The sequence below is a fragment of the Harpia harpyja genome, chromosome 7 (assembly GCF_026419915.1).
Source record: "Harpia harpyja isolate bHarHar1 chromosome 7, bHarHar1 primary haplotype, whole genome shotgun sequence".
Taxonomy (NCBI): domain Eukaryota; kingdom Metazoa; phylum Chordata; class Aves; order Accipitriformes; family Accipitridae; genus Harpia; species Harpia harpyja.
In genome coordinates this window covers 45826738-45852293 of record NC_068946.1, presented here as the reverse complement: position 1 = coordinate 45852293, position 25556 = coordinate 45826738, and the positions used below count along the sequence as shown (strand labels likewise).

At 39.7% G+C, this 25556-nt stretch overlaps 1 protein-coding gene across 13 annotated transcripts in view; it reads right to left on the bottom strand.

Annotated features, from left to right (window-relative positions):
• The window catches only part of KALRN (kalirin RhoGEF kinase), a 534490-nt gene that overhangs the window by 307464 nt on the left and 201470 nt on the right, over positions 1-25556 (bottom strand). For all 13 annotated transcript variants that reach the window (XR_008236018.1, XR_008236019.1, XM_052792838.1 and 10 more), the window contains exons 4-5: positions 15742-15934; positions 10923-11435 (exon numbers count right to left, since the gene is read on the bottom strand). Coding sequence is in view for 11 of the 13 variants with exons in the window: in XM_052792838.1 (XP_052648798.1) it covers positions 10923-11435; positions 15742-15934 (706 nt within the window). In the remaining 2 variants the exon portion in view is untranslated. The remainder of the gene's footprint in view (positions 1-10922; positions 11436-15741; positions 15935-25556) is intronic.

The following is a 25556-nucleotide window of genomic DNA, read 5'->3' as shown; positions in this document are numbered from 1 at the left end:
CAGACTGCTGTTAAGTATGCTATAGGGCACACTTAGCATGAAGGAAATGCGCAAGTCTTCCTCATCCCTAGCTGCAGCAGTGGAGCGAGGCATTGTTATTGTTTTTACATTCCCATCAAAAAGATCAGGTTCAGTTCCAAGTGCTGTGGAGGCAATATATTTAGCTGCCTGCAAAAAAAAGCAGATTTAGCACCACAGGGCAGAATGAATTGATAAAGAAAGATGGAAAGCACTGAGATATCTATTTTACACATCAGATCAGGACTCCCACTGCAGGACAGGCTTCCTGTGTGACAGGAGGCAAGGCAGTTAACCCCTGTGGTTTTTAATTCCCAATTTTTAGCTTTGAACTTTGCATCCTTTGTACTTTCATTTTGCTGTTCCAAAGCCAATCCAGCTCAACAGCAATCAGTCTCTGGCAGATGATTGCCCTTCCTGATGGACAGCTGTCCACATCTGAAAAATCAGCATCACAAGTGCCTTCAGAAGATTCTTACATGCTTTGCTTGTGGAGTCTGAACTTGGGTCATTGAAGTGTTACGGGAGGAAGTTTTGTACCCTCAGAGCTGTCAGACCAGCAACAGACTTGTTGCAGCAGAAACAGAAATGTCAATAGTAGCCTCCAAAAGGAGTCCTGCCCCCTCCTCCACAGCGAAAGAAATGATGGTTGCAACAAGGGTAGATGACATTCACCACTAGAATAACATCCACCAGGAAGAGGATTTCTGATATATATTTATCCAGTTCCCTGCGCTGCTCTGCTCAGCAGGCAAGGCAATCCCACACTTCCTCAAACCAGATGGAAAAACTGTGTTTGTAGCTGCTTTCAGTTGCAGGAGCAGCACAAAGCAGTTGGTGCGTACTTGTGAATTTGTCCTGTTGTTACTAGATTTGTCCCCAAGCTTTCTGCTGGTGGATTGAAAGTCAGAAAAGCGAATGTTCACAATGCTATTGGTACATAGGGGAAGATCCCCTGTGGCCTTGACTGATAAGAAAGTAGCAGGATACAAGCTTGACACTGTGAAAAAGCTGCAAGCTCCTTTGGAACATTACTAATAATGAAGACATTTTGATTTTACAATCCAATTAGCAGAAATGAGCTCTGTTTGTGCTTTGAGGGAAGTTAAAAACTTCTATAATGATCTCCTGGTCTTGCAAAAATCTGTTCTTTCCTACCAATACCAAGAACAGGATCTTATTAAGTGTGACCAGCAGTGGTCAAAGTAATGAACAGTTCCCACAGAGCCCCCCATGATTACCTTCCTCTCTGGCAACTCTTCACTTTAGATTGGGAGCAACAAATTGTGGATGGCATTGGCAACCTGTCAGAAGCCTAATTCATATTACACAGAGCAGATGTCAGCTAGCTGCATCTTTAATTCAGAGCTATAGCCTGCAAAGACTGCAAGTCCAGCATGCGGGTTCCTGAACTGAGAGATATAGGCTATGCAGGCTTCATCTTCCTGTTAAAGATGAAGGGTTTTGCAAGCAATTTATCCTTATAGATGCTGAAAAGGATTTACCCCACAGTTCCCCAATAATTCTTCCGTGTCCATGACTAGGTGAGGGGGATTGCAGATTTGATGCAGTTTAGCTGCCACTCTCAGAGCCTTCCAAAGTGGAAGGTGCTGATGCCACTCTGAAATCTCTTTAGCACGTGACATCTATGCTCACAGCATCACAAGGAACTGTCAACACACACTGTGCACAACCACCCCTTGTTATAACATTTTTTCTGCTTCTAGGTAAACTTTGTTCTTTTGTTTGTTAAAAAAAAAAAAAAAGAAAAAAGTCTGAGACCGGGTAAACCCAGTAATTTGGGGAATCCTTGAGCCTAAGCCCTGTTTTGCCACTACCGAGCTTCAGAAAAAAAATTGGTAAAGATGTATTCAGAACATCATACTATTTATTCAGCTGCATCAGAACACCTCATAGTGGCTTATCCATGAGAGAGCACTGATGTGCTTCAAGACAAAGCAGGGGCAGTACTCAGTAGCAAGAGGTCAATTATTTTAAAATGCAAAAAAAAGAAACAAGACAGAGAACACATTTGAATAAACACTGAAAATTAATGAAAAACTGCTGTTACAATAGTTATTGCTACATGCTTTCAATTCTCACCTGTTTTATTAGAGCCTCCTTTGTTCTAAGATGTGTGAAGTAATTAAATAAAAGTGATTAGGGCTAGCATAGGTTCATTTGGGGAAATACACAGATTTTTAAGAATGGATATACAGTTTCTCCCTTTGATATGAATTTCCTATGTTGATCCTTTGTCCTTGACTGATGCTATTAGAAAGGTCTTGCACAAAACATCTTAAGTGAAGCAGAATATTCCCAGTACTATACTAAAGCAACCCAAGTCATGTGTGGATACATATCTGTATTCAGTAGGAATGTTTCTATACCCTTACATCTCCAAGGGCATTTTTCAACTGCAAATCTGCATTTCCTTGCTGGAAACAGCCCATACCCCAACCAGATTCAGTACCTTACTGTGCTAGGTGCCATAAGAACATGCACTTAACTATTGTTTATGCACCCAGCTCAGTCTCAATTTAAGCTTCCTTTCCATATCATCTATATAATTATCTTTCTGACATTTTAAGATCTGATACTGTAAGACAGTGTCTACCAATTCAACAACTTTGGGACCTATCTGCACCTGTTTGCTGTGTTCTGCCTGGTATTAGAAATTCTGTGTAAGAGCAAACACTTCATGTTGAACATGGGGCTTGTCCTCTCTGCTGTTTCAGTTTCAGAGTGGGCTTCAGTACAAAGGATGGCATGGGATGATGATCTTCTATTCATGTGGCAGCTTATTTAGACTGCTCGCTGAGTTTCTTTCCCAGCATTGGCATCCCAAGTCTGATTTTATTAATGGGGAAGAACAGTCGTTGAGTGAGAATCTCTATACCAAAAAAGGCACCATATGCTAAGGGAAACTTCAGATCATAAAAGAAAGCATTTTTCACCGGCAGTATGAGAGAGTAGACACCAGATATGGAAACAAGGTTTTAGGAGAGAACAGACACTATGTGCTCTGTGCAAGAGTCCATATTGCATGAGAAAAGACAGAGAAAAAGATGCTAAAGCAACTTAAAATACTTTCACTGAATGTTGCTCTTGAGCAATGTCTATTCCAGCTCCATAAATGTAGAGATCTGTATATTTCTTCTATAGCTTAAAAATAAGAACCAATTTTGTCAGGAACATTTTCAAAGCTTGTTTTTCTTATATTAGGACTGTTGCAAGCCCTGGCAAATCAGGCTGCCCATAATGTTGCAAATGCGTACTAACATAACTGGAATGGGGGCCGGGGGGGGGCACTAGCACAGACAGCTGGAAATAAGGTCCCATTTCTGTAAGTGGGTGCCCAAGTTGCTAACCCTGCTATCATTAAGGCTGGAGCCAGACACAGTAGCTAGACATGGTGGCTACACAGCTCCTGGATGGAGAGCTCTAACAGCAGTGGCTTACTGAATACCTGGCAGTGGGAACCCTTACAGAGACTGTTGAGTCTTTCACTAATTTCAGTAGAAGCTGAGACTCTCTCTGCTTTACAGGACCAGGCCTCTGTCTTTTTAGTAGACAACTCAGGGAGACCTCAAGCACCGAAATGCAATCAGATCAGGGGATGCAGCTAAAACTAGCCTGAAACTGAGTTGTTTCACCTGATGAAGGGAGAAGCAGCTGCTTCGGGCTGAGAGGGGTAGGAACCAACAAGAAATTGAGCCCTTGTGATCTCTGAGAATTCTTCTGGGACTATGGGCAAGGGATTTCACTTATGCTTAGCAGTAAATTCTTGGTCCCTCTTCTTATAAAGCTCTCTGCAAACACATGCATGTTCATAAACACAGACCCCAGTTCAGTACCTTTCCCAGTCAGTGTCTGTACCCCAAGGCCTCTGTCCTTTGACTGCTCAGACATTTGGAATGGTCTGAGGATGAAAGTAACATGCTTAAATGAGCCTCACTTAGACCCTCAGTCAAATGTCTCTGCAGAAGACACTAAGCTTATTGACTCCTTTTATTGCAGCAGTCTTATGGAGCTTACCTCAGGTCTAACAACACCCCCTGTGTTCAAAATCTCCAGGAAAGCTCCTTACTGTGGAAGCTCACTTACTGTGCTATTGTGATATCCATGGTGTAAGTACTTAGATAGAAAATCCAGGGCATGCTGAGTTCTGTACACCAATGCGGTGTTCACGTAACTTAAATGAAATCTAAATCCTATGCAGAAATCCACGTCTAATCCATCCTTCTTATGTCTGTATGATTATTACTGTTAACTGTTAAATACCGTTCATTCAGTAACAAATTCTTTCGCAGTGAAACAGCACAAGGGACATATATACTTCTCCTTGGTGCAAGACACTAAGGATATGCTCTCATTATTAATCCTGATTCCGGTTCTTTCCCCTCTTAATATGCTTCCTGCCTCCTCCCCAGTCCTAATTAACCACCTCCTCAGAACTCATTCACTTTGTATGCATTTCACATATGACAGCTTCCTCTGTCAGCTTCTCAGTACTTTCCTCATTGGTTTCCCAGTCTCATTCCCTGGGACACATCCCCCTTACAGTAATTTCTAAGCCAACATTTCACAGGAAATCTTGGAGGCAATTGTATATATGACACGTAGAACAGATCAAAGAAACCGAGTGCTTCCAGCAGTGAAATAAGAGAGGGGAAATGGCCCTTCACTAAGTGGATTTTATCTCAGTCAGAGTCGTCTGTCCCAGATGCTATGCCTTTTGGCATTACACGAATCCTTAAGGGTTAATATGACATGTTGTAAATGGGAAGACTCTATCATCTGCTTATGTATCACTTCCAGGGTCTTTCGTCACTGCTAGAAGAAGAAAATGTAGAGATGATGGGAAATGAAGAAGGAAGTGAAGATGCTGCTGATCTCTTTAATCTTTCTTATGCTGCTTTTCCAGAAAGTCAGCTAAGACCCATTTCTAGGAAATGCTTCCCCATACAGCATCACTTGACTAAAGGAGCAGCTAAAATTGCTCTACTTAATGGACTATAATAAAATAAACTGCCTCCTATTAGCAAGAAAGATCATATCATCAGATTTGTAATGCATTTTATTACAGAACATACAGCATCAGAATTTTAAAGCACAATATAAAGGGAAGTAATGTATGAAATGGTTAAAAGTGGATATGTATCATACAATCACAACTGCATTGATAGTTTCTCTTCTCTCAAACATCAAGATATCAATATTTCTTTCTTAAAGCTATCTTTTCTCCCCTAAACCACAGTGTCAATTTCCACATTTTGCATTTTATTATTACATCAAAGTCATCCTGCATCTTTTTAGATGAAGAATAGCTTGCAGAACATTCCTTCCTTCTGGGGAACTTGAACCTTTGGCAGGTGTAACCCTCCAATAATGCGTGAGCATGGCTCAGATACTCAGATTATATACTTCTTGGATAATCTTCTCTCCCAGTGACTTCGCTGTGGAGCTAGAGCTTCTCTGTATTTTTCTAGACTAACTCTGCATGGTGTTAAGTTAGATTCTAAACAAGGAACTCCTAAATTTCATGTGGCACTTCAGAATAAGCATTAATGGCTATATTGTGCTTCTGCTGAAAATCGGTAGGAGTCTTCCCAATACTTTCTTTAGGAATGGGAATAGGACACTGGACAGGAGTCTGGTACAGCTGGTGTGTCTGTGATTTTCCTCCTTCAGAAACCAAATGCCCCATTATTTATTCACTAAAAAGGGGCCGAGTTTAAAAGCACCTATGCAGTAGAACAACACATCAGTTCCCTTATTTAAGGAGACCAGACCGAGGAAGAGGCCTGAAGCAGCGCTGTGCATGAGAAGGGATGGATGCAGTGTGTGCTCCTTGGTGCCACGGCCTTACTGCCCACAGCTGCACAGGGAGTGGGATGCAGGAGAACTGCTGCAACTGTTATTCCACCCTATTCGCCCTCAACCATTTTGCTTACTCCCCCTCCCCTCCAAACTTGCCTTCTATCGTATGAGCTTTGCATTGTTATCATATTCTGATCACTCTTGCACTCACTGAAGTCTTTCTGTCATTCCAGGCTGGTCACATCACCTGGGAAATGGGAGCAACAGCTGCTATGGGGTAGAAGCTGCAGACCATGCCCTCCGCTCCTTCTCGCTGCAGCCACCCGCAGAGCAGCAGTAGCATGGCAGCCCCCAGCAGCCAGCAGAGCTTCCCATAGCCTGCTCCACAGGGAAAATCACAGGCAGAACTGTGTTTTTCAAAGGGAAGCTTTAGTACAGATGAGGCAGATGGTTTTGACTGCAAGCCGACTACTTCACTGCTCCTTGAAGACTAGATGTGGCCTGTGGTTTGCCACTAGATTTCTACAAAGCTGGCCCTATCCAAATAAAATGTTTCTGCCACCACAAACTTCCAGTGAAATTCACTTGTGGCATTTTCTAACTACCATTACCATCTTTTGGAGTTTGTGTAGTGGACTCTGTAGAAGGAGAAGGGGAGGTGATGACAGAGAGAACATGCAAAGTCTCCTCTGCATACCGTTAGAGGCTGACCCCAATGATATTACAGCAGCCTGCTCTTTCTTTGCTCTGGTGTTACAACTTTACAGTAGAGATCCTTGGTTCAGTCCAGCTGATGACTGTATCGTTTATACTTAATGTGGACAAGACTGATTACATCATGATAGCTGTTTTTCATTCATACATGCTGGGGTAGTAAAATTGATATGGAACCAACCCAGAATGATGGGGAAATTCCTACAAAAGTCAAGTTGGGTGCCAGTTACAAATGATTTCCAGAAGAGCTGGAAAGTGCAGAGTGCAGGGATAATTTTTTTGTCTTTTTTTGTATTTATTCAAGTGCAAAACATTTTGTCTCTTGCCTGAATTCTTCTCCCTGTCCAGATTTCAACCAACCAGTTAACATTTCTCAGATAGTTCTAATAGTTGGATCTATGCTGATTGTGGGGTTTTGTTTCAAACAATACTCAGTTTAGACTGGACTACATCTTTTCATGTTACTGATGGCTAAAAATATTTTCCCTGTTACCCAGTAAAAACACAGTGAAGCCTCAGTTCTAGTTTCAAAATTATATATACCTATGTACATACATATGTATATATTAGTTGGTGAGGAATCAATTTGTTGAACAGTGAGGGTCAGGGCTACACCAGCGGTTGAAATGTGTTATTTATCAGCAGATCATTACAGTCAGCACTGCACAGCATGTGAGCTTCCTCACACCACTCTGCCACAGCTCCCCACATGGCTGACCCACCTGCTGATTTGAGCTTCAAGGAGCTTCCAGTCTCCATCTGGGGATTCAATCTCACTGCACTGCTTGTGCCCATGTGATAGCCCAACTTCTCCTCTCCCTCTGCCCTGGCACAGGAAAATAAAACCCTAAAGGCCTGACTCAGAGACAAAGTTTCTCCACAGACAGCTCTGCTCTCTCCCACTAATTTGAGTGGGAGAAACCCATGGTGTGACTGCCACCCCCTCCTTTTCTTTTGCCAGTAATGCGAGTTGCTCAGCACACAACTATACAGACCTTCTGTAAGTTGTAATACCTGTAATTTGAATAATTTGTGTGTCCTGGCAGTGACTGCCATTTATAAGTGTTCCAGTAGAGGGGATCTACAGGAGGGAAAAAAGTGAATTGATTTGCTTTGAACATCTGGGGCATTTTAATACCAAGGGCTTAAAAAACTAACCTACCTTAAAATACTGTGTGTTTTTCCTTCTTGTATTCCCCCCCCCCCCTTTTTTTAATCCCATCTTTAAGAACTTTTTAGGCAATGAGAACACCTGAAACTTTTAAAATCAGAGGTGTTCAGAAAATGGAAAGTCCTTGTCCATTTTCTCCTTGTTAGAACAGTTTTCCCAAAATATCACCCAATGAGTAAACAGAGATATTTTAAAAGGCCCTAAAACCTTATTTATATTCAGAATTTTATGTTGGAGTTTGAGCTTTCACAGGGTATTAGAGTTGTCATTTGATTAGCACTAAATGACATATCCAAGTTATACGGAAAGAGCTGTGTCTCTCCCCAGGAGATTAAGGCTATCCTGGCTCTGCTACCATACCTAATTGTAGAGGGTAGAGTGCAACTGAGCAAATGGAGGTACCAGGAAACTTTAAAATTCAATATACAGACACACTGTGGTGGCTATTTATACAGTGTAGACAGCGCTCAGACTGGATTTAGCTCTGAACATTTTATGAGACGAGTAGTTTCCAGTCTGAGATGGTCAGACTACTTCAAAGAGATCTGCAAAAGGCAGCTAAGGAGAATAAGCACATTAATATTTTACATCAGTCTACATGTGCAAAATGTGAAGTAAAAGGGTCTGCAACCTTCCCTGGAAGAATTTTAGGGACTCACAAACTGAAAAGATTAAAAACACTGATTTGAGAGTATAAAACAACAAATTATTTTCTATTCTTTGGGAAAATGTAAGTAATCAAGGAAAGGCAAGCAGAGCTACTCAGAGAAGCCAAAGCAAGACTGCATGTTTAGTTAATGTGAGGTAGATGAATAATAGATATGGAGAAGATCAAAATGCCATTTTTGTCAATCAGGAATTGCTCGAGACAGCTAGTGTTAAAAAGGCAGGAATCACTTTCTAACTGCTTCTTCCTTCACGTCAAAAGTTTCATTTACCTGCTGACTTGCCTAAACTTTTCACTTAACAACCTCAGAATAACATATGCAAAGAACCTAGCTGTCACAATGCTCAGACTTGTTTCACACCATCCTTTTATTCCTGTTCAGGAGAGAGAAAGGAAAACTATATTGGAGACTTCCTTCAACACTGCAGAAGAACTTCTCAGATGCTGACTTGATCTGAGAGCCTTTCAGCTTATAACATTAATAATAATAATCTGCTAAATAATAATAGAAAATAATAATCATAAATAAAACCAAAAATTTATGTTAGTAAGCAGTGGTCATCTGAATAATCCCAAAGAAACTGAAAATCCAAACCGAAGCACTGAAATACAGCCACTGCTAGGAAGGACAGCAGTGAGTGATCTCCTTATAGCATGTGACACACAAGGAAAAGGGAGAAGAAGAAGAAATTGTAGCATTTAGAAGAAAAACTCTGCTCATATGCATTCTTGAGTGATGCTGCAGTGACTCTCATTTTAGAGGGAGTCATCTGAATTCAAGGTTTTCCCAATGGGAGGATTGATTATACAATGATGGAGCCTTTTCAGTCCTAGCATCCCTTAGAGATATTTAGTACATGCATTGAAAACCAATGTCTTGTGTCTTGCTCTGCACTACAGAAGATTATATTTTCTCAGCAATGTGCTGCTTCTTGATGTTTCAAAAATAATATTAATTTGCAGCTGATTAAAAAAAATCATCCTCAGTGAGATCTCCCTGCAGATGAGGTCTGCATTACTTTTGCTATTCCTCCTGGGTCCAGGCAGACACATTAGTGAAACAACTGGATCATACATTAAGTGGAGAAGATTCAGAGATTGGTGCTTTTGATGGATATACAGACTACATAAACATGAGTCCGAGAGCTCAGTACCTTCCACTGAGAATACCCTACTTCTATGGCCTAGAATTTTAAATGTGCAGCAAAGACTTCTCACAAAACCACCTAACAAGATGTCAAGCACTTCTACATTAAGAAAGTGAGACTGCCAAGACTCTAGCACAACACAGTTTTCTAAAATAAATTCACCAAAATCAGTACCCGCATATGCTTCCAGAGGCAAACAGCACACAAACACTACAATTAGTAAGAAGCCTGCTTTATTGTGTATTACTGAAATTTGTAGGTGGTGGTGTGTATGAGACCTGGTTAGAGAACTCTGGTTGTTTTTTAGCCAGTCTTTTCAACAAACATGACAAGCTGCTATGCTTCGCTTGCAGGGGACTTCCCTATCTACTACAGGTTCCTGAATGAGTATCTTCTGAAGAGGCAGGGAATGGGGATATAACTCTGTAGCGGTACTGCACACCTGTGAAACTACAGGTTCCTAAAGCCATGTTACTCACCTGTGCTTCTACTGCTCTAAATACTGTTGTACACTGTATTTCATTTCGAGACACCCTATGTGCTTTTCAGGCTGATATGCTACATTACAAATGCCTAAGAAATATGAAGTTGCAATGCAATCTCTATGGAATAATTTAATGTTAAATATTTCTCAAATAAGGTCTTCTGCTGGTGAACAGGAATCTTGGCCACTGACTCAGCGTCAGGCATGAATTCAAATGCCATCCTTATGTGCTTTTTAATGCAAAACAGCCACACTGAGTTTTGCATGCTGCTGTCATTTCAGAATACTTTCTCTTGGTCTGTTTATATGTTTAACCTAAACACAGTCTCAGATCTCATGCTGTGGGAACTAAGTGGCCATGTCCTTGGTACAAAGCCATTACTAAAGATTTTACCGGTTGCAAATCCTGTTGCAATTTCCTAGGAAAGGGAAACTGAAAATGTTGTTTGAGATAACAATTAGGAGGATTTAAACTACAAATTTTCCATAGACTTGCAAGAAGTGCAAACAATAATCATAGTGAATCAAACCCTAAAATCATTCTTCTTTAGGTGCTGTGACATGTAGATAAATATATTCATAAGCTGAGTAAAAGAAACTTGAAAAAAAAGCCTGATTCTCGTGCTAATGTCTACCAAATGTACCCATTGTGACACAAAAAAGCAGATTAACTTTCATCAAAAGTGACACAGACAAGTTATTCTTGGATATCATTATGCCTGCTACATCCAACGATTCAGTGAATTTGGTTTACGAGTCACATAAAGTACATCTGTTGGCAACATGAGATTTACACCTGTGATAAATATCTCATGTTGCTAATTATAGAAAAAATGGTCACATTGTCCTTGCAATAAAGTCTTGGTTAGAGTATGAAAGGAACAGATTATTCCCTACCTTCTCAGCATCTTGCTCAAAAAGCCGGAGTTGAAAGCACTGGTCCAGTTTCAACTTGCGGACATGCCACATCTGGTGCAAGTGTTGCCGGGTAGAATGCAGCTTGTCTAAAAGGCTGGTGATCTTTGGCACAAGACTTTGAAAATCTGCACTTCCAGGAATGCAGTTCCTACCAGAAAAACCATCACTGCATCTTATGCATTGTAATAACCTCTGACCCTCACGATCCAGTTCTTCCACAGGAGCTTTAATCACTTTTTTCTTAAGCTGCGTGTGCTCATCAATCAGCCTTCTTGAGCCCTCAACATCAACTGGAAACTCCTTCCTAGCCAACATTTCCTGGAGATCCTCCAGCCTTGATAATAAATGGATGGCACTGTTGAAAAACTCTTCCAAGGAGACGCGCAACTCTATCCATTCATCGTGGTTGTAATCCAAGGATCCTTCAAACTCATCTGTCAGTTGAGAAGGATCTACGAGTTTTGCCAGGCCTTCAACAGATACCATACTTGTCTAAGGGAGGGAAAATGACAGCATTTGAATCAGTGAGGGTCTAATCAGAAATAATAGTGCAATCCATAAATAGCATGAAGAGATTATTTACTTCATCAATACATAATTGAAGGAACGTTGTAAAAGATGCTGAGAACTATGTTTAATTTCAATGAATTGACTGGATTGAAAACTTTTCTATTAATGGCATTGATTTATTTATTAAAAGACATTATATTTACTGGAATAATGTCTATCTTTTTCAGCTGGCCTGACTATCAAAAACATATAATGAGAATGCTTCTGCCATAGATTAGTTTAACCCAGTTGGACACTGAAGACTTCTTACTGCAGCTGTTGCACATCTGGACATGATTGTACACTAAAAAAGTACACAGTATTACACGGATTCTGCTACTTGTGCTGTACTCAGGCTAGTGGCTATACAGCAGCAAAAGTTTTAGGCTTATGAACGGAAGCAGGTATTCTGACCTGCCAAAACACAGAATATGCTGGTTTTTTCTTCCAGATTATTCCAGCTGGCTTTTGCCACAGGCAGATCTCTTTCATGTAGTAATTTCTAATGTAATTAAGCCAAAATCAATGCAAAAGTGAAATGTCATTGGAGTATTAACAATTAGAATTTATTGCTAATAGAAAGTACTGCTCATGAATCATACACAATCAATGAGAGATGGTTTTAATTCATTCAGACTCAGTAATCAGTGATAGAGAAATGCACTGGGTGCCTGGAAAGCAGATTACAGTTTAAGGACGCAACAACTAATGGCTCTTTTTATTTTATTTTAGCCAAATAATTTTTTTCCAAAATATGAGCATAACGTTTCTTATGTTACTAGAGATCTTCAGTGCTTTCATGTTAACACACAAGTTGGCATCCCTTAAAGGCTTGTGATGTTCATCAGTGACTGGGCATCTATCCCCTAAAGATAAGGCCTCTAAAGAATGTCATAGTTTGTGCTCTTCAGAAATGGAGGCACCCAATAATAACGGCAATCTTGTAAAGTCATCTACAAAGAAAAATACCTCAAGTCCTGTCCACTATCCTGAGTTATGTCCAAAATAGCAGGCTGCCCACAGGTTTAAAGTTAATAATAGGCTTTTCTTCCAATTTTTATCCATCTAAAAATATCAGGCATTCTGCAGTGCACTAAAATTGGGACTGTATTGAACTTATGATCAGCAGAAAGATTATTTTAAAACTTTCTTGCAATGTTCGTTGCTTTGGGGAAAGGGGAGGACAGAGGGAAGAAACAACAAACAATGGGAAAGTAAGTATGTAGCTTCACAGGGATTTCAAATTTCTAAACCTCTTGACCTGGACACTGACCCCTTGAAGATAATTCAATTTAGAGTTTAACTGCCTGTCAAGAAAAGACTTCTCTTCATGGCTAATACCTGGGCATTCCCCCTACAGTGTGTCAAGCTAATGCAAACACTACTCTTATCATGAAAAGAATTTGACATGATGATATAGCAGAAAGGCCTTTCATTTCATGAATTCTGCAGCAAATTTCTTTATTTAGATTTGTTTCTTTAAGGAGTTCTTGAAACTCTCATGAAAACAACCTTAGTTAGGCAGGTAGGTGGTAAGACAAAGTAACTGTCTTTCAGGCATCACCTATCTTTCTTTTAGAAATCACTTTAAAAAGTGCTGCCCACTATTTAAACCCTTTCAGCAGGAGAAAGAAAGTAATCTTGAAGGCACATCTGAATTAATGCTAACTAAGCTGCCAGGTCCATTCCTCAAAGTGACAGGAAGCTTTGGAGTCCACATATGTCAACGAAACCCTTTTTTTTTCTCTTTTCTTTGATGATCTGCGAGCATGCTTCACTCTCTGGACTGTGACACAGCATCATTCTGCCAGAGTCTCACAACACAGAATCAGATCATTAGCCTCCACTAAAGGTCATACACTGCCCTGGAACATGCATAATGCTTCCATTAAGCTGAAAAGCAGAATCTGGCCTTAAATCGACACTGGTTACTGCTGAGTTTGTAGGTGGAGTAACTCAACAGAGACTTCCATTGCCTTCCACTGCAGTCTGTTCCTGCCAAGGACCTTGTATTTGATCACAGCTGTGGGAAATCACCATGATGGTTCAGTGCAGAGAGGTTACCTGTGTGCTGCCCTACATAAATCAAATATATGTGAGTCATATTGACCTGCAATGCTTATTTGATATTCACAGTTCTTCTTACAAGAAAGCGTGAGCTGCCCCAGACCCTGAGCCTACTGATAAGCAGCGGCATCCACAAAAATCCTTTAAAACAGAAGTTCCTGGATTGTGGTGTGTATGTTGCAGGAGTTCTACTGCATGGTGGACCACAGCTTAAGAAATCTTTTTCAAATCTTAGAATTGAAGAACTCATCAATTCTGAGTGTCTGCAGGTGGTCCAACAGTCAGCAAAAACACTGATTCTCCTCTCCGGTCCAAAAATTTATGAATCATTACAGACACCCATGTCAACAGCCCAGCAGACAGCCTAAGGCTCAAAGGCACACACACAAAATGAAAATACCCTTAATGTGTGCCAGCATGTATAGCAAACGAGTTCAGAGCTTTTAACACAATACAGACTCAGAGCTGTAGCTATGAAGAATGGCTTGACCACAGTTTACTCTTCACTATCATCGCACCAACTCCACACTATAAAAAAAAGTCAAGACTCCAGAAAGTATTAATTAATTTTAAAAACAAACAAGTGTTCTAAAAATATATATTTGAACTCTGTTACTTTACTTCTTGGTTTTGAAGCTTTAGGAAGACATTGCTTTTGTTTACTAATGCACTGGAGGATTGGAACTCAGTGTTGAATATACACGTATAAGCTGTCTTGTCTTGGGCTACTATGAGACTGCCCCTTAGTGCCCGTATGTATTTTAAACAGAAGCTCCCCATCCCCAGAAGCTATTCTATTACAAGTCTCTGCACAGGCTCCCTCCTGCTCCATGTTCTTCTGTACCCATACATCTTCTTTCTCCTTCCCACTGCCCTGACCCCTCTCATTCCTCACAGGCAACATTGCCAATCTCATTGCACTGTAATGGCAGGCACTTCTGCCAGGAGCAGCAATTTCAGTAAGTGTGAGGAATCTCTGGAGGTGACATAAACCTATACTGAAGGCAGCCTTGCTTTCAAAGGCACATAGGGGATAGCAAGTGGAAGTTACTTTGATGGCTGAGTCCTCATAGGTAGGCAAGGAAGGTAAAGACCCATTTAAACAAAGCAAAATTTATGAGTTGACTGTTTTTTGTGAGACAAAGGGAAAAAAAATGTACAAATACTTAAACTGTGATAACAATGTAAATGTTTGTTAATGCTCAACACCAATCTAGTTGCCCATTGCAATTCAAGAGCGCTTTTAAGAAGAGGTTGAAAATAAGGACATATTTATATCACACTGACTTCAACAGATCTTAAATATATACTTAAATATAGTCTTCCATTGCACTCAACATTAACAACTATAGTCAAATTCTCTTCCAAGTTCCAGAGATGCAAAATCTGAGTGTCTCTCTCAAATTAATGGATTGGTAAGTAAGACAGCTAACAACAGAATTGTTTCTCAGCAAATTAGAAAAAAACAACACATGACTAACTAATGGCTGTGCATGACTGATGTATGAGCACTTCATGCACCTAAGCTTTGCTTCTCTTTGGGTAAGCTGAAATTCACAGAAAACTAAAGTGCACTAAGAGAACACAGATAGTTTGTCTTCGCCAATGACAAAGTTAGTAAAACTCCCTTTAATTATGCAGTTGTATATTGGTTACTTCTCAAAGAACCTGCCTGAGGCACCTTATCATTAACATGAGTTTTTAATGTTACCCCTGAATTGTAAATCTCAATTAAATTAAAGCGGTGACAATATATAGACACATTTAGTATAAAAGTCTTTTATAAAAAAAACCCACTACCTGAAGTTGGGTAGAGGTCAACTAACAAACCCATACGTTAGCATCTAGAGGACTTTGTCTTTAATATACTGACTGATTTGGTGGGTTTTTTTCCTAAGAGAAACAAAGGAAAGACTGAATGCAACACCACCAAAAATAAATACCACAAAAAAACCCTCACCAAAGTGAATTATGTATGTGAACCTCTGACATGAAATGTGCATCCTTTTCCATCAGTGTGCTCAGAAGGCAACCCGATGCCAGGGCATAAGCCCACTCCTGCAAACAGTCCTCAGATGTATTTTTTTCTCTCAATCACAGGGCTTGGGAATTTTTTTTTTACCTGAAGAACATTTCTTATCAGAGATAATGCTTTACCATACATCTCTGATGTGGCTCTCACCTCAAAGATGAACTTGGAACTGCCGAAGTTTGTTTTCTGCTTCTGCCAGAAATTATCAGGTTTTATAATCAGGGCAACATGAATCTCAGCAGGAAAAGCTTCTTGAAGGGTCTTGAGGAGAGGCTTGATCAAATCCCACTTGGATCCCCGCATATCAATAATAACAGTGAATCCTCGTTTGCAAACATCTTCGCTGTAGGAATAAATGCATATCAAGATAATTAATATTGTGGACAGTCACACTGAGCCTTAACTTCTGTTGCTAGTGTTCACTGCTTCAGAGCAAAGCAAGGAATGATATACTTCAAAATAAAAGGCAAAAGATAGTACAGCTTGAAGGCTATATGAAAGGCTATATTAATTTTACCATAATCTAATTTATATGCCAATCAAGTGTATATATTACAGTTTAATCTCTAGTTTCCCAAATACATGCAGTTCAAATTTTCACTGAAAACATACATAGTTTCACACAACTGAAAACAGAATCAAATATATCTGTATGGAAGCTATTTATGTGTCCATACAACGGATTCTGCTTTCAACATATTAAATTCAATCCACATCCAAAGCCAACAGGCAGGGTCCTGTGCCTTAACGTTGCTGGCCACTTGTAAATTTGGGTGCCTTCATTTTCACTGGCTCCCTTAGGGGCTTTTTAAAAAGTCTAATATCCAGATAAGTGCCTGGCAATCATTCCCTGAAAGGAAGGTCCTTGTGACTCAGCATGTGCACTGTTAAAATGGGGCCCTTTCCCCTCCTGATTGATCTTCCAAATGTTGCCGGATCTTTTTCAATCTGCAGCCATACTTTTCTGCCAGCCTTCCCTTCTCTTTTCCCTACTCTTCCCTTCTCAAAAGTTCAAGATAGTTATCTGGCCTGGTCATTGACAGTGCATAGGGCCCAAAAGCACCAGAGCATTAACTTCCAAATACATCTTCCCTTTTTCCACAGGAGAAGAGAGGAGAAAGAATAAAAGGACATGTTGATTCAAGTCAAATCTGGGCAGCTTTCAGCATAGATTTTCCAGGGACATAGTATTGCTCCTCAGAAAAAGAGGTATGGCTCAAAAGTATCATCCTCCATCTGCAGCATCCAACATTTGATGAGATTTAGGAAGTGTCTACTCCTCTGACTGACCCGCTAATGTATCTGCCATGCATGGTGTTTAAGTCTTGAGAGCTTTAGGCCTCAAGCACTTAGACAAAATGTGAAATTCCCCATCCCCAGTAATATTATTGGTATGGTAAATGAGTAAAATTCATTGGTGATGCACTAAATGTGCCAGATTGGTCTACCTACTGATCTAATTTTATTTTTTCTTTTAAGGTGAAATGGAGGTCACAGCCTTCTCCACAGAAGAAGAAGCTGTTGGAAGAAAGGAAGTGTGGAAACAGGAAAGGAAGATGAAAACAGAAAGAACAGTTGAGAAAGAAGAGAAACATGGCAGAACATGAACATATTTTATATAATGAATGCAACAGTGAGATACAGAACAAGAAATCCTCTTTAATATATGAATATAGCACCTTTGACCTTTCTGCAAACTGGCCAACATAAATAGGATCAATATTGTGGACATAAAGGCATATGTAAGATAATTTAAAATAGCAAGTGTTGATATCACTGGAATGAATCTGAAATATGTTGAGGAAAGATATTATTAAGTATGGCTTTAATGCAGAAATAGTAAGACTCTGTTTAGCCTCCACACGAATACCCTCAGTGCACAAACATACAGGATAATTTTCACTATACTCTACCTCTCTAAATTCTTAAAGCACTCTTTCTGCTAATAAGATCCAGCTCCTACATACCTCACTGAAAACAACTATATAAAGCTTACAACTAGGTTTCTGGGCTGGAACAAGGACAGGGATATCCTTCATAGGAGGCACACTAGATAAATATATATAACTTAAAAATAAAAGTCCTTGGTGACTTTACCACTATCTAGATTTGCGCACAGATGGACCACTCCATGGCAAAGCAGATTTTGCCACGTTAAAAGAGTTTGCTAACTTGAACAGTCTCAACTTCGTGCCAGGAAGGAGCAGTCAAAGCCAACAAGCTTGGTCCTCTGCCTTAACATTATTGGCATATCTAGAGCACACCACATACAAGAGTCAGTGCAAAGAAAAAGTAGGGAGACCAGGCACTTCCAAACATTGTCAGGAATATACATCTTTTTATTCTCCTTTTACCTACTGCTGAAAGGTCAGACATCTGATCCTTCCATAATAATGCCAAAAAAGGCTGTAAAAGAACCTTTGTTGGTGGTGCTACTGCCTCTTGCCCTTTGGAACGAGAGCCGAGATCAGAAAGGGATGAACAGAAGGGGTTTTGTGTTTTGTTTTTTTTTTTTTCTTGCAAAGCTTTATAGCGTCTTCAGAAACTTCTGCCAAGTCACCGATCCCTGTTATACTGAACTGACTTTTCCAAGGATTGATTTTTCTTCAAACACTTGACAAAGAGATCCAGGAGCCACACGGGCATATGGAGAGCCCCAACAGTAGACACAGTAATAGGTAAGTGGAATCTGTCTTTTCTAATATAAATAAATAAATACCCACCCCCCATTGCAACCACAGCAAGGCATAGCCAATATTAACTTCAATCCAACTCCCCATGGCTGCTGCCAACCTGACAATTTATCAAATCTGATCTAAAACAATAACTTAATACTTACTGATGAACCACAGAAAAAACTGTTTCAGTAAGCAGAACAGGAACGTCCTGAGGGACTGAAGTCTTCCATTTATGAACCTGAACTAAAGTCTTAGACCTAGACCCAAACAGACCCAAAATCAGACCCTGCCCCCAGCTTTAGAGCGTAGACAGTGTAATACCATCTTGACACCTACGATTACATACCACTATGACTGGAAGTTCAGCCTGCAGTAAGATAGATATTCCAGATAGGGAACTAAGATATGTAACTATGGGCTGGATTCTGTGTTTACTGAAGGTTTACAGCCTCTATCGACCCTGGAAGTGCAGAAAAGCAGTGGAGGAAGCAGACAGTACTGCTGGCCATTCCCATCAGCACACCATGCCTAAGCATGCCTGTGTGAAAAAACACTCCACAGCACACTAAATTTCTACTTTCAGGTTTTTGGAGACTTTACAGTATGTTTTTTGTGGAAGAAGAAAGGGTAATGATTCCCCAGCTTTTTTGGGTGGACACAGAAGAACAGCCACTGACCCTGCAGGCCAGGCTGGGACATCAGCCCACAGGTAGGGGTCAAGATGCTTCCTAATTCTTGTCCTGGAAGAGGCAATAAGCAGCCATTCCCTACCAGCACTATCCACACTCCTTATAACTAGACCAAATTTTCAACAAGCTTAGTACATTTTCAAGTATGAAAATGATAGGATGCAGGGATGGAGAAGGAGGAAAGGAAGGAGAATAATCATAGATTTCTTAGGTTCAAAACATGTCAAGAAGTAACAAGTATTTCACTAATAATACAAAACTCAATACAATGCTCTTAATTACAAAGAGGATTTCCCTACTTGATTGGTCACATAGCATCTAAGTTCCGGTATGAAATAAAAGAAGTGAAAAGATGGGTATGCCTTTTCAATTATAGTACAGATAATGTACAAATGGATGGTATTTATCATTTTGAGCAAATCTAATTCTATTTCAAAAGCCTTGCTCACAGTCTTGCAGAAGTGGCTCTGCTTGCAATTTTTTTTCTTTAATGAGTTGAATGGTAACAACCTGTAACAAGACCTGTGGGTCTGTCCTCTCATCTACAGAATTTGATCTCCCCAGCACAGTGATAATTCCACACATCCTTCTCTGACCCTTTGCAGAAAATTAGCACCTGATTTCTAAACCTGCTTGTCAAAAACTATTATTTAACAGTGTTTAAACTGTTGCAAGCCAGAAAGCTGCCTGCTCATTATTTCTAATTTTGGTTGCGGAGCATGGTGTGGAGAGGGGTGCCTTTGAGAGCACTTACACTACACAAGCAGACAGCTGGATACTAATCAGGTACTAATACCTCAGAGAAAGAAGAGGGAGATAAGAAAATTATTTAGACTGTAAGCTCTTCAGGGCAGGGATCATCTGTCGTACTGTGTCTAAGGAGTCTGCCTTGGTGGAGGTCTCCAGATACCTATATTCATACTACAGTCTTCAGCTGTCTAGAATGAATTCCAAAAAATTACTCTTCAGGAAACTATAGATGCAAATCCAAAGAATTAAAAATAATGAGTAATAACAGTCTACAAAACCAAAACTGAACACGTTCTGTGAAAGTACAAGAGGCTTACATAAATGTGGGGACAACTCATAGGCAATTTAGTTAAAAAAAAATTTAAAAGGCCAAAATTTAAGTTGCAATATCCAAACAGTTACAGCTATCGATAGGATCCTAAAAAAGTTGGCCTTGTGAAGACAGAATAAAGCACCCATGAACTCTGGTGAGTCAGAGCAATCTGTGAAGATTTGTCATCTTTGACAGTCAGTCATTTTTCTTCAGTTACCTCAACATGTACTGAGGAAATGACCCTAGGTTCCTTTTCAATAGTCTAGCCATGTTTATCAAATTTATTGTTTAAAAGCAATAACTCAAACCATTCCCAGTTTAGCAATTGATCGGGAAAAGCATCAGTAGCAATCAAGCTTCCTCCACACTGTCCAAGCAAGACATGCCTTATCCCTGGCTCCCGAGATGCTACATCAATCCACATATCTATTATGCACAAGTAATCATTTTAGGATGGCAATTAATGTTGAATGTGGTGCTTAATTTTTTCCAGTATTGATATTTGACAAGAAACTGGAGAAAACACTCAGATCAAGGTATTTGGACAATCTATCAGCCTTTTGGCTGTGCTCATCTGGACTAGATTTGCAATGGTGAGCATAAAATATTTGATAGTTGATATGTCATTTCAGTTGCTACACTGCTTTTAAGCAAAGACAAAGACCAGCTTCTAAGTTTAATAAAAATACCCTAGAATATTTATGAAAACAATACTTATGATCTGGATTTTTAAAAAAAAGCATAAAATTGAAACTCAGAAGCAGATGTGATAATTTTGTCAAAATAAATGCCTCTATTTTGGTTTCTAGGGTACATTCATAAGGTTATTTTCTCAAATTTCCTCTTTAATTCAGGCACATTCTAAATTGTGTTTTCTTTGGCAAGAGCTGGATTGCTGGGTACCAAATGAGTTTAAGGACTTCATGCTTTCTGATTAAACTTTCAAATACCTATCATTGATTATGTGTATTTTTCATCCTTACAGTTTGGCCAAAGCTTCCGGCATTTAGAAGCTCCAGCACTTGATTAGCTGAAATAACATAATATCTCTATTCCCTTTTTGCAGTCATTAGTTATTGACAAAGAAGCACATTTAACACGCCTATTGGACCACTAAAAGCACAGATCTTACATGTATAGCATCTCATTCAAAATATGATTTGTTAACAGTGAGAGCAAGATCTCCTTTAAGGAGGGTCAGCATAACCTTGTCAAGAGACACTCTCAGCATAACAAGTCGCTCTACAAGCATCAATTTGTAAGCACACAATCTGCAGGAAGTTAATTTTTTTTGAGGTCACCATTCCTTTGACAAATGTGGCTGTAGTCAGCCAATTGATTCACAAGCTGAGGGTGGAAAAGGGAGAGGAGAAAAATGGGTATGCGAAAGCCTCCAAGCACAGACTATTATCCCAAAGGCCTCATTTCATACTGAGACCAACCTAACTCCGCTGTCTGGTTTTCATATCAAAATGTGCTAAGGATCACTTCAGTAACTTACGTGTTAATATTTTTGATCAATAGCAATTTTTTATTCATCTTGTTTGTGGCTTGTTTACTCAGCTTGAAAATGAAGCTGTATGGGGAGGTTTATAATCAGCATCACTTACTGACTTTCATACTTTGGTTCTACATTACCATGTTGAGCCTGAAGATCACCTTGTCAATAGAAATAGTCAGTCATCTATATTCATGATATACTTTCCAATACATTTAGAGGACCAGGTAAAGTCCTTTCTAGTAGACCTGCTTGTCAAGCACTCCTGAATCAGCATTAGTTATTAAAATATTTTACTCCATTTAATACTTTTAAGCAAAATGTACCTTGCTCATTATCACAGTTACCAGGTATGTTCCTGAACTTTCACACCGTCAGTCTATCACATCCCCTAGTGACTGTGGCTGTTCGGCATGATGAGGCAGTTTGTTTTCCAAAGATCCCAGGACACCTGTGACTGCTAATCCTCACATCTCCCTTATATGCTAGTATATCAGCGACCATCAGAGGAAGTTATTGATGCACATCCTGAAAGCACCATTACTCTGGAATAACAATTCACAGAAAGCTCCCACCAGAGAACTTCAGCTACCTAAAAGACTGTAGGTAGACAGACTTCATCCTAGATTTTCCTTCTTACATTTTCTAACTTGGCTTCACAATGCTTTTTTGTAATTAGAGGAGAAACAGTCATGCAGCCTCCATTTCCAATTAATCCTTTCTTCCTTACTGTGACCTGAATTTGTTTCTTCTCTTTCACAGTGCTGAAAAGGAATCACTCATTCTCACTTTTCTTTTTTAAAAAGAGAAAGAAATCGAAGCCAGTTTCACACTGGCTGGAGCTGGACATAAAGCAGTGATCTAGAGAAATTTCACTGACATGTTGTAAAAAGACTTGGAGCCAGTGAGGTCCGGTCAGAGACAAACCTCCTGTCTCTGGTTTCCAGCCACTGCTCTTAGGGGACATGAGGTGTGATTGCGAATGGCACAAGAATGCAGATGTGTGGGCTGCACAATGTCCACATTCAACCCCCACCTCTGGCCCCATGTCAACAGGAGGGAACAGAAAGACAGAAAAAAACCCAAATATTTTGGCAGAAGCTAACTGGTGCCAGAACGGGTGCTCCTGCTCTTCTCAAGCAAGTAACCTATTTTGGTATTTGATTTTTACTTCCAAGAAAAATGGCTCTGAAGTCAAAGCAATTCTGTTGTAAAATGATGTAAGCTAGGAAGAACTCAGACACCAGCTAGGTGTAAGAAAACCTTTTCCCAATAAGTAACCATGATCCTATGAGTTCCTGAGAGCTGTTGTGAGAGGTGCAGGTCCCATATGGTATCTCTGTCAGGATTCAGCAGTGTTGTGTTGTGCTGTCTTCTACCCAGGTAAAAATCCTGATCTACATCATTACACCCTGAAGCAGAACTGCGACCCAGAGCTCTGCAGGCATTCGTCCTATTTAATTGAGCAAATAAACACTATTTGAGAAGCTTCCTGTCTTCATTCAAATAGCAAAGCTATAAAACACAGCTGTGTCCAAGAATGCATGATTGCAGCTGTTAAAGCCAAATCTGGAGGACGAATATTATAATTTTTCACATTCCTATTAAGTTTCTGCTGGTAAATGATGCCTTCATATAAACCCATTTAACCCTCTTCCCCTTTTGTTGTTGCACATCTACTATATTTGGATCAATATCTGGCAGGTCTTCCTTGAAACAGCTGCTGAGATAAATACGAAATTAATCAGGGCTTTGTTTTTGTTGAAGCAGGGCTACATTTAAAGATTTATTACTACAACAAAGAAATATTTGAACAGCAAGTACCATTCAGCTATCTCTTGAGCATATAAAGTCTTGTATCTGAGATGATTTGGCAGAAACAAAACAAAAATGCTTTACTAAATGAAAATTATATGTTATTGACATTTGCTGGAAAAAATAAATATTAGAGTTGTGTTGAAATATAAACACACCATTCTTGAAAAGGTTCAGATGAGCAGAGGGTATTGAGAATATGTTTGGAGGTTCAAGTCCACTGGATTCCAGGTGAGAAATAAATATATATGGTTGTGCTTAGCACAGCCAAACTAGTAAGATTTTAAAAATAAATATATCTTTTTGCCTGCACTTTGAGCATTTTTTGTAGTTCAAGCAAGGAGACCCTGAAGTCCATTTCACATGCAGTCACTCTAAAGTTTAGTCTACAGTCAACACTGCCAGATTTTCACATAAGGAAAGGGATACTTCATCTGGGCAACAACTACTGGGGGGTCTTAGACCCAGGATCCTGATTTACCAGTTCAAGGCATCAGTGACTTAACAAGTGAGTGAATGGAGCATGGTGAACAGCTCCAGGAATTCCAGTCATCATAGTAAAACACAACCACCCCAGAATGGAAAGTCTCCAGATTACAAATACATACATTGCTTTGAAATGCATTGTGGGAGGCAGAGTTACCCATAGTGGAAAGACCTTTTACAGCATAAATAAGCCTGCAAACATGTTCGGCTCATGCAAAGAATGATTAATGTAGGTTTAGACAGTAGACAGCAAGCAGCACCTGGTGAAATCCAATATATGTCCAGAGGCAGACACCATGCCAAATTCTGTCCTGATGTAAGCAGGTATAACCTCTCCGGGACTAGCACACTGATCCAGGGCTCAGTTGGGCTCATAGATGAGGACAGGAAAAAATACTCTTCAAAGATGCTAAAATCACTTTTTCTAAGTAGTACTGACATTTCTTGCAGTAAGCACTCATCAGTTCTCATATGCTGCTCCTGGCAGTACAGGAGAGCAATGTACATCCATGTACAGAAGAGCTGTAATTAAAATACGGAACTAAGGAGAAAAGATGAGAAATTACACATTTATTCAAAATAAGTTGTTTCATGATGAGTGCAGGTTCTCATGAATGTGCGTACTGAATTAAAAACTGAAAAAAGGACTTTATAACAGCAAAATATTCTGTTTAGGCCTTTTCAGATGAAATCTTTTTTTTATTTTGTTCCTTTTTTTGATCAGACAACATAAAAAAAAAGAACAAAACCTTTGCTTTTTATCAAAAAAAAAAAATATTTTGATTGACATAAAATTCTAGAGGTATTTTTGGTGAGAAATTTCTAAAGCTTTTGGATTTTTCCTCTTTTCAAAATCTGTATTTCAAATAGCAGCTTCTTCCACAAAAAAGTAACTTAGCCCATTTGCAGTGCAGAGTTCAGCATGAGATTTGCTTTTCAGTTTTTATCTCCTAAGCAGAAGTGATATAACCATTCTTTGAGGCTTACAAGATTTTGGCCGGAGTCCACTCATCCGCCAGGGCACACACACTGGATACAAGTGCATCTGTTAGGAGGAAAGGTTGAGTGCTACATCCCAGAAACACTCTGCGGTCCCTGCAATGAGTCTGTTTTGCGAAGACACCGCACGAGAATTTGAGTTCTCTTTAGAAGTATATGATTTAAAAGCTGTTGCCTCCATTTTCCCCAGGTTGGACAATGAGGACTGACCATGACTAATAAATCAGTGGTACTAATTTTTTTCTGAGCTCCACCCGTATACAAACAAAGCGGGTCTTTGTAGGCACAATGATTTACCCAAAATAGTTCACTTATCAGATAGATACTTCCTGCCATGCCAGGCTGGGTGAAGACTGCCTGTGGTATTACAACCAGAAGGGCTTGCTCTGAAGCTACAGAATCAACCTATGTTATAAGATACACTTGTAAAATCAATTTTTGTGTATTCCTTTACACAGCAGACTTTACTCATTCTTTCAAGTAACTACCATGATGGCACTGAGTGGAGAAAAAGTCCTTTTTACTGAGTCCTCAAGAGACAGTGGATACTGATGTGCTATTCACAATCCAGCTTCCGAACATATAGCTCACGTCTGATTTTTTCTGAATCTGTCTCCTAGCAAGGCCAGGCTCTCTCACTCTGTCTAGCAAGGGGGACTAAGCCTCGCCAATGAAGCTACTTGATGAAAGGTATCCCTTATTATTTGCATGGAGACATAAATATGTGATAGATCAAA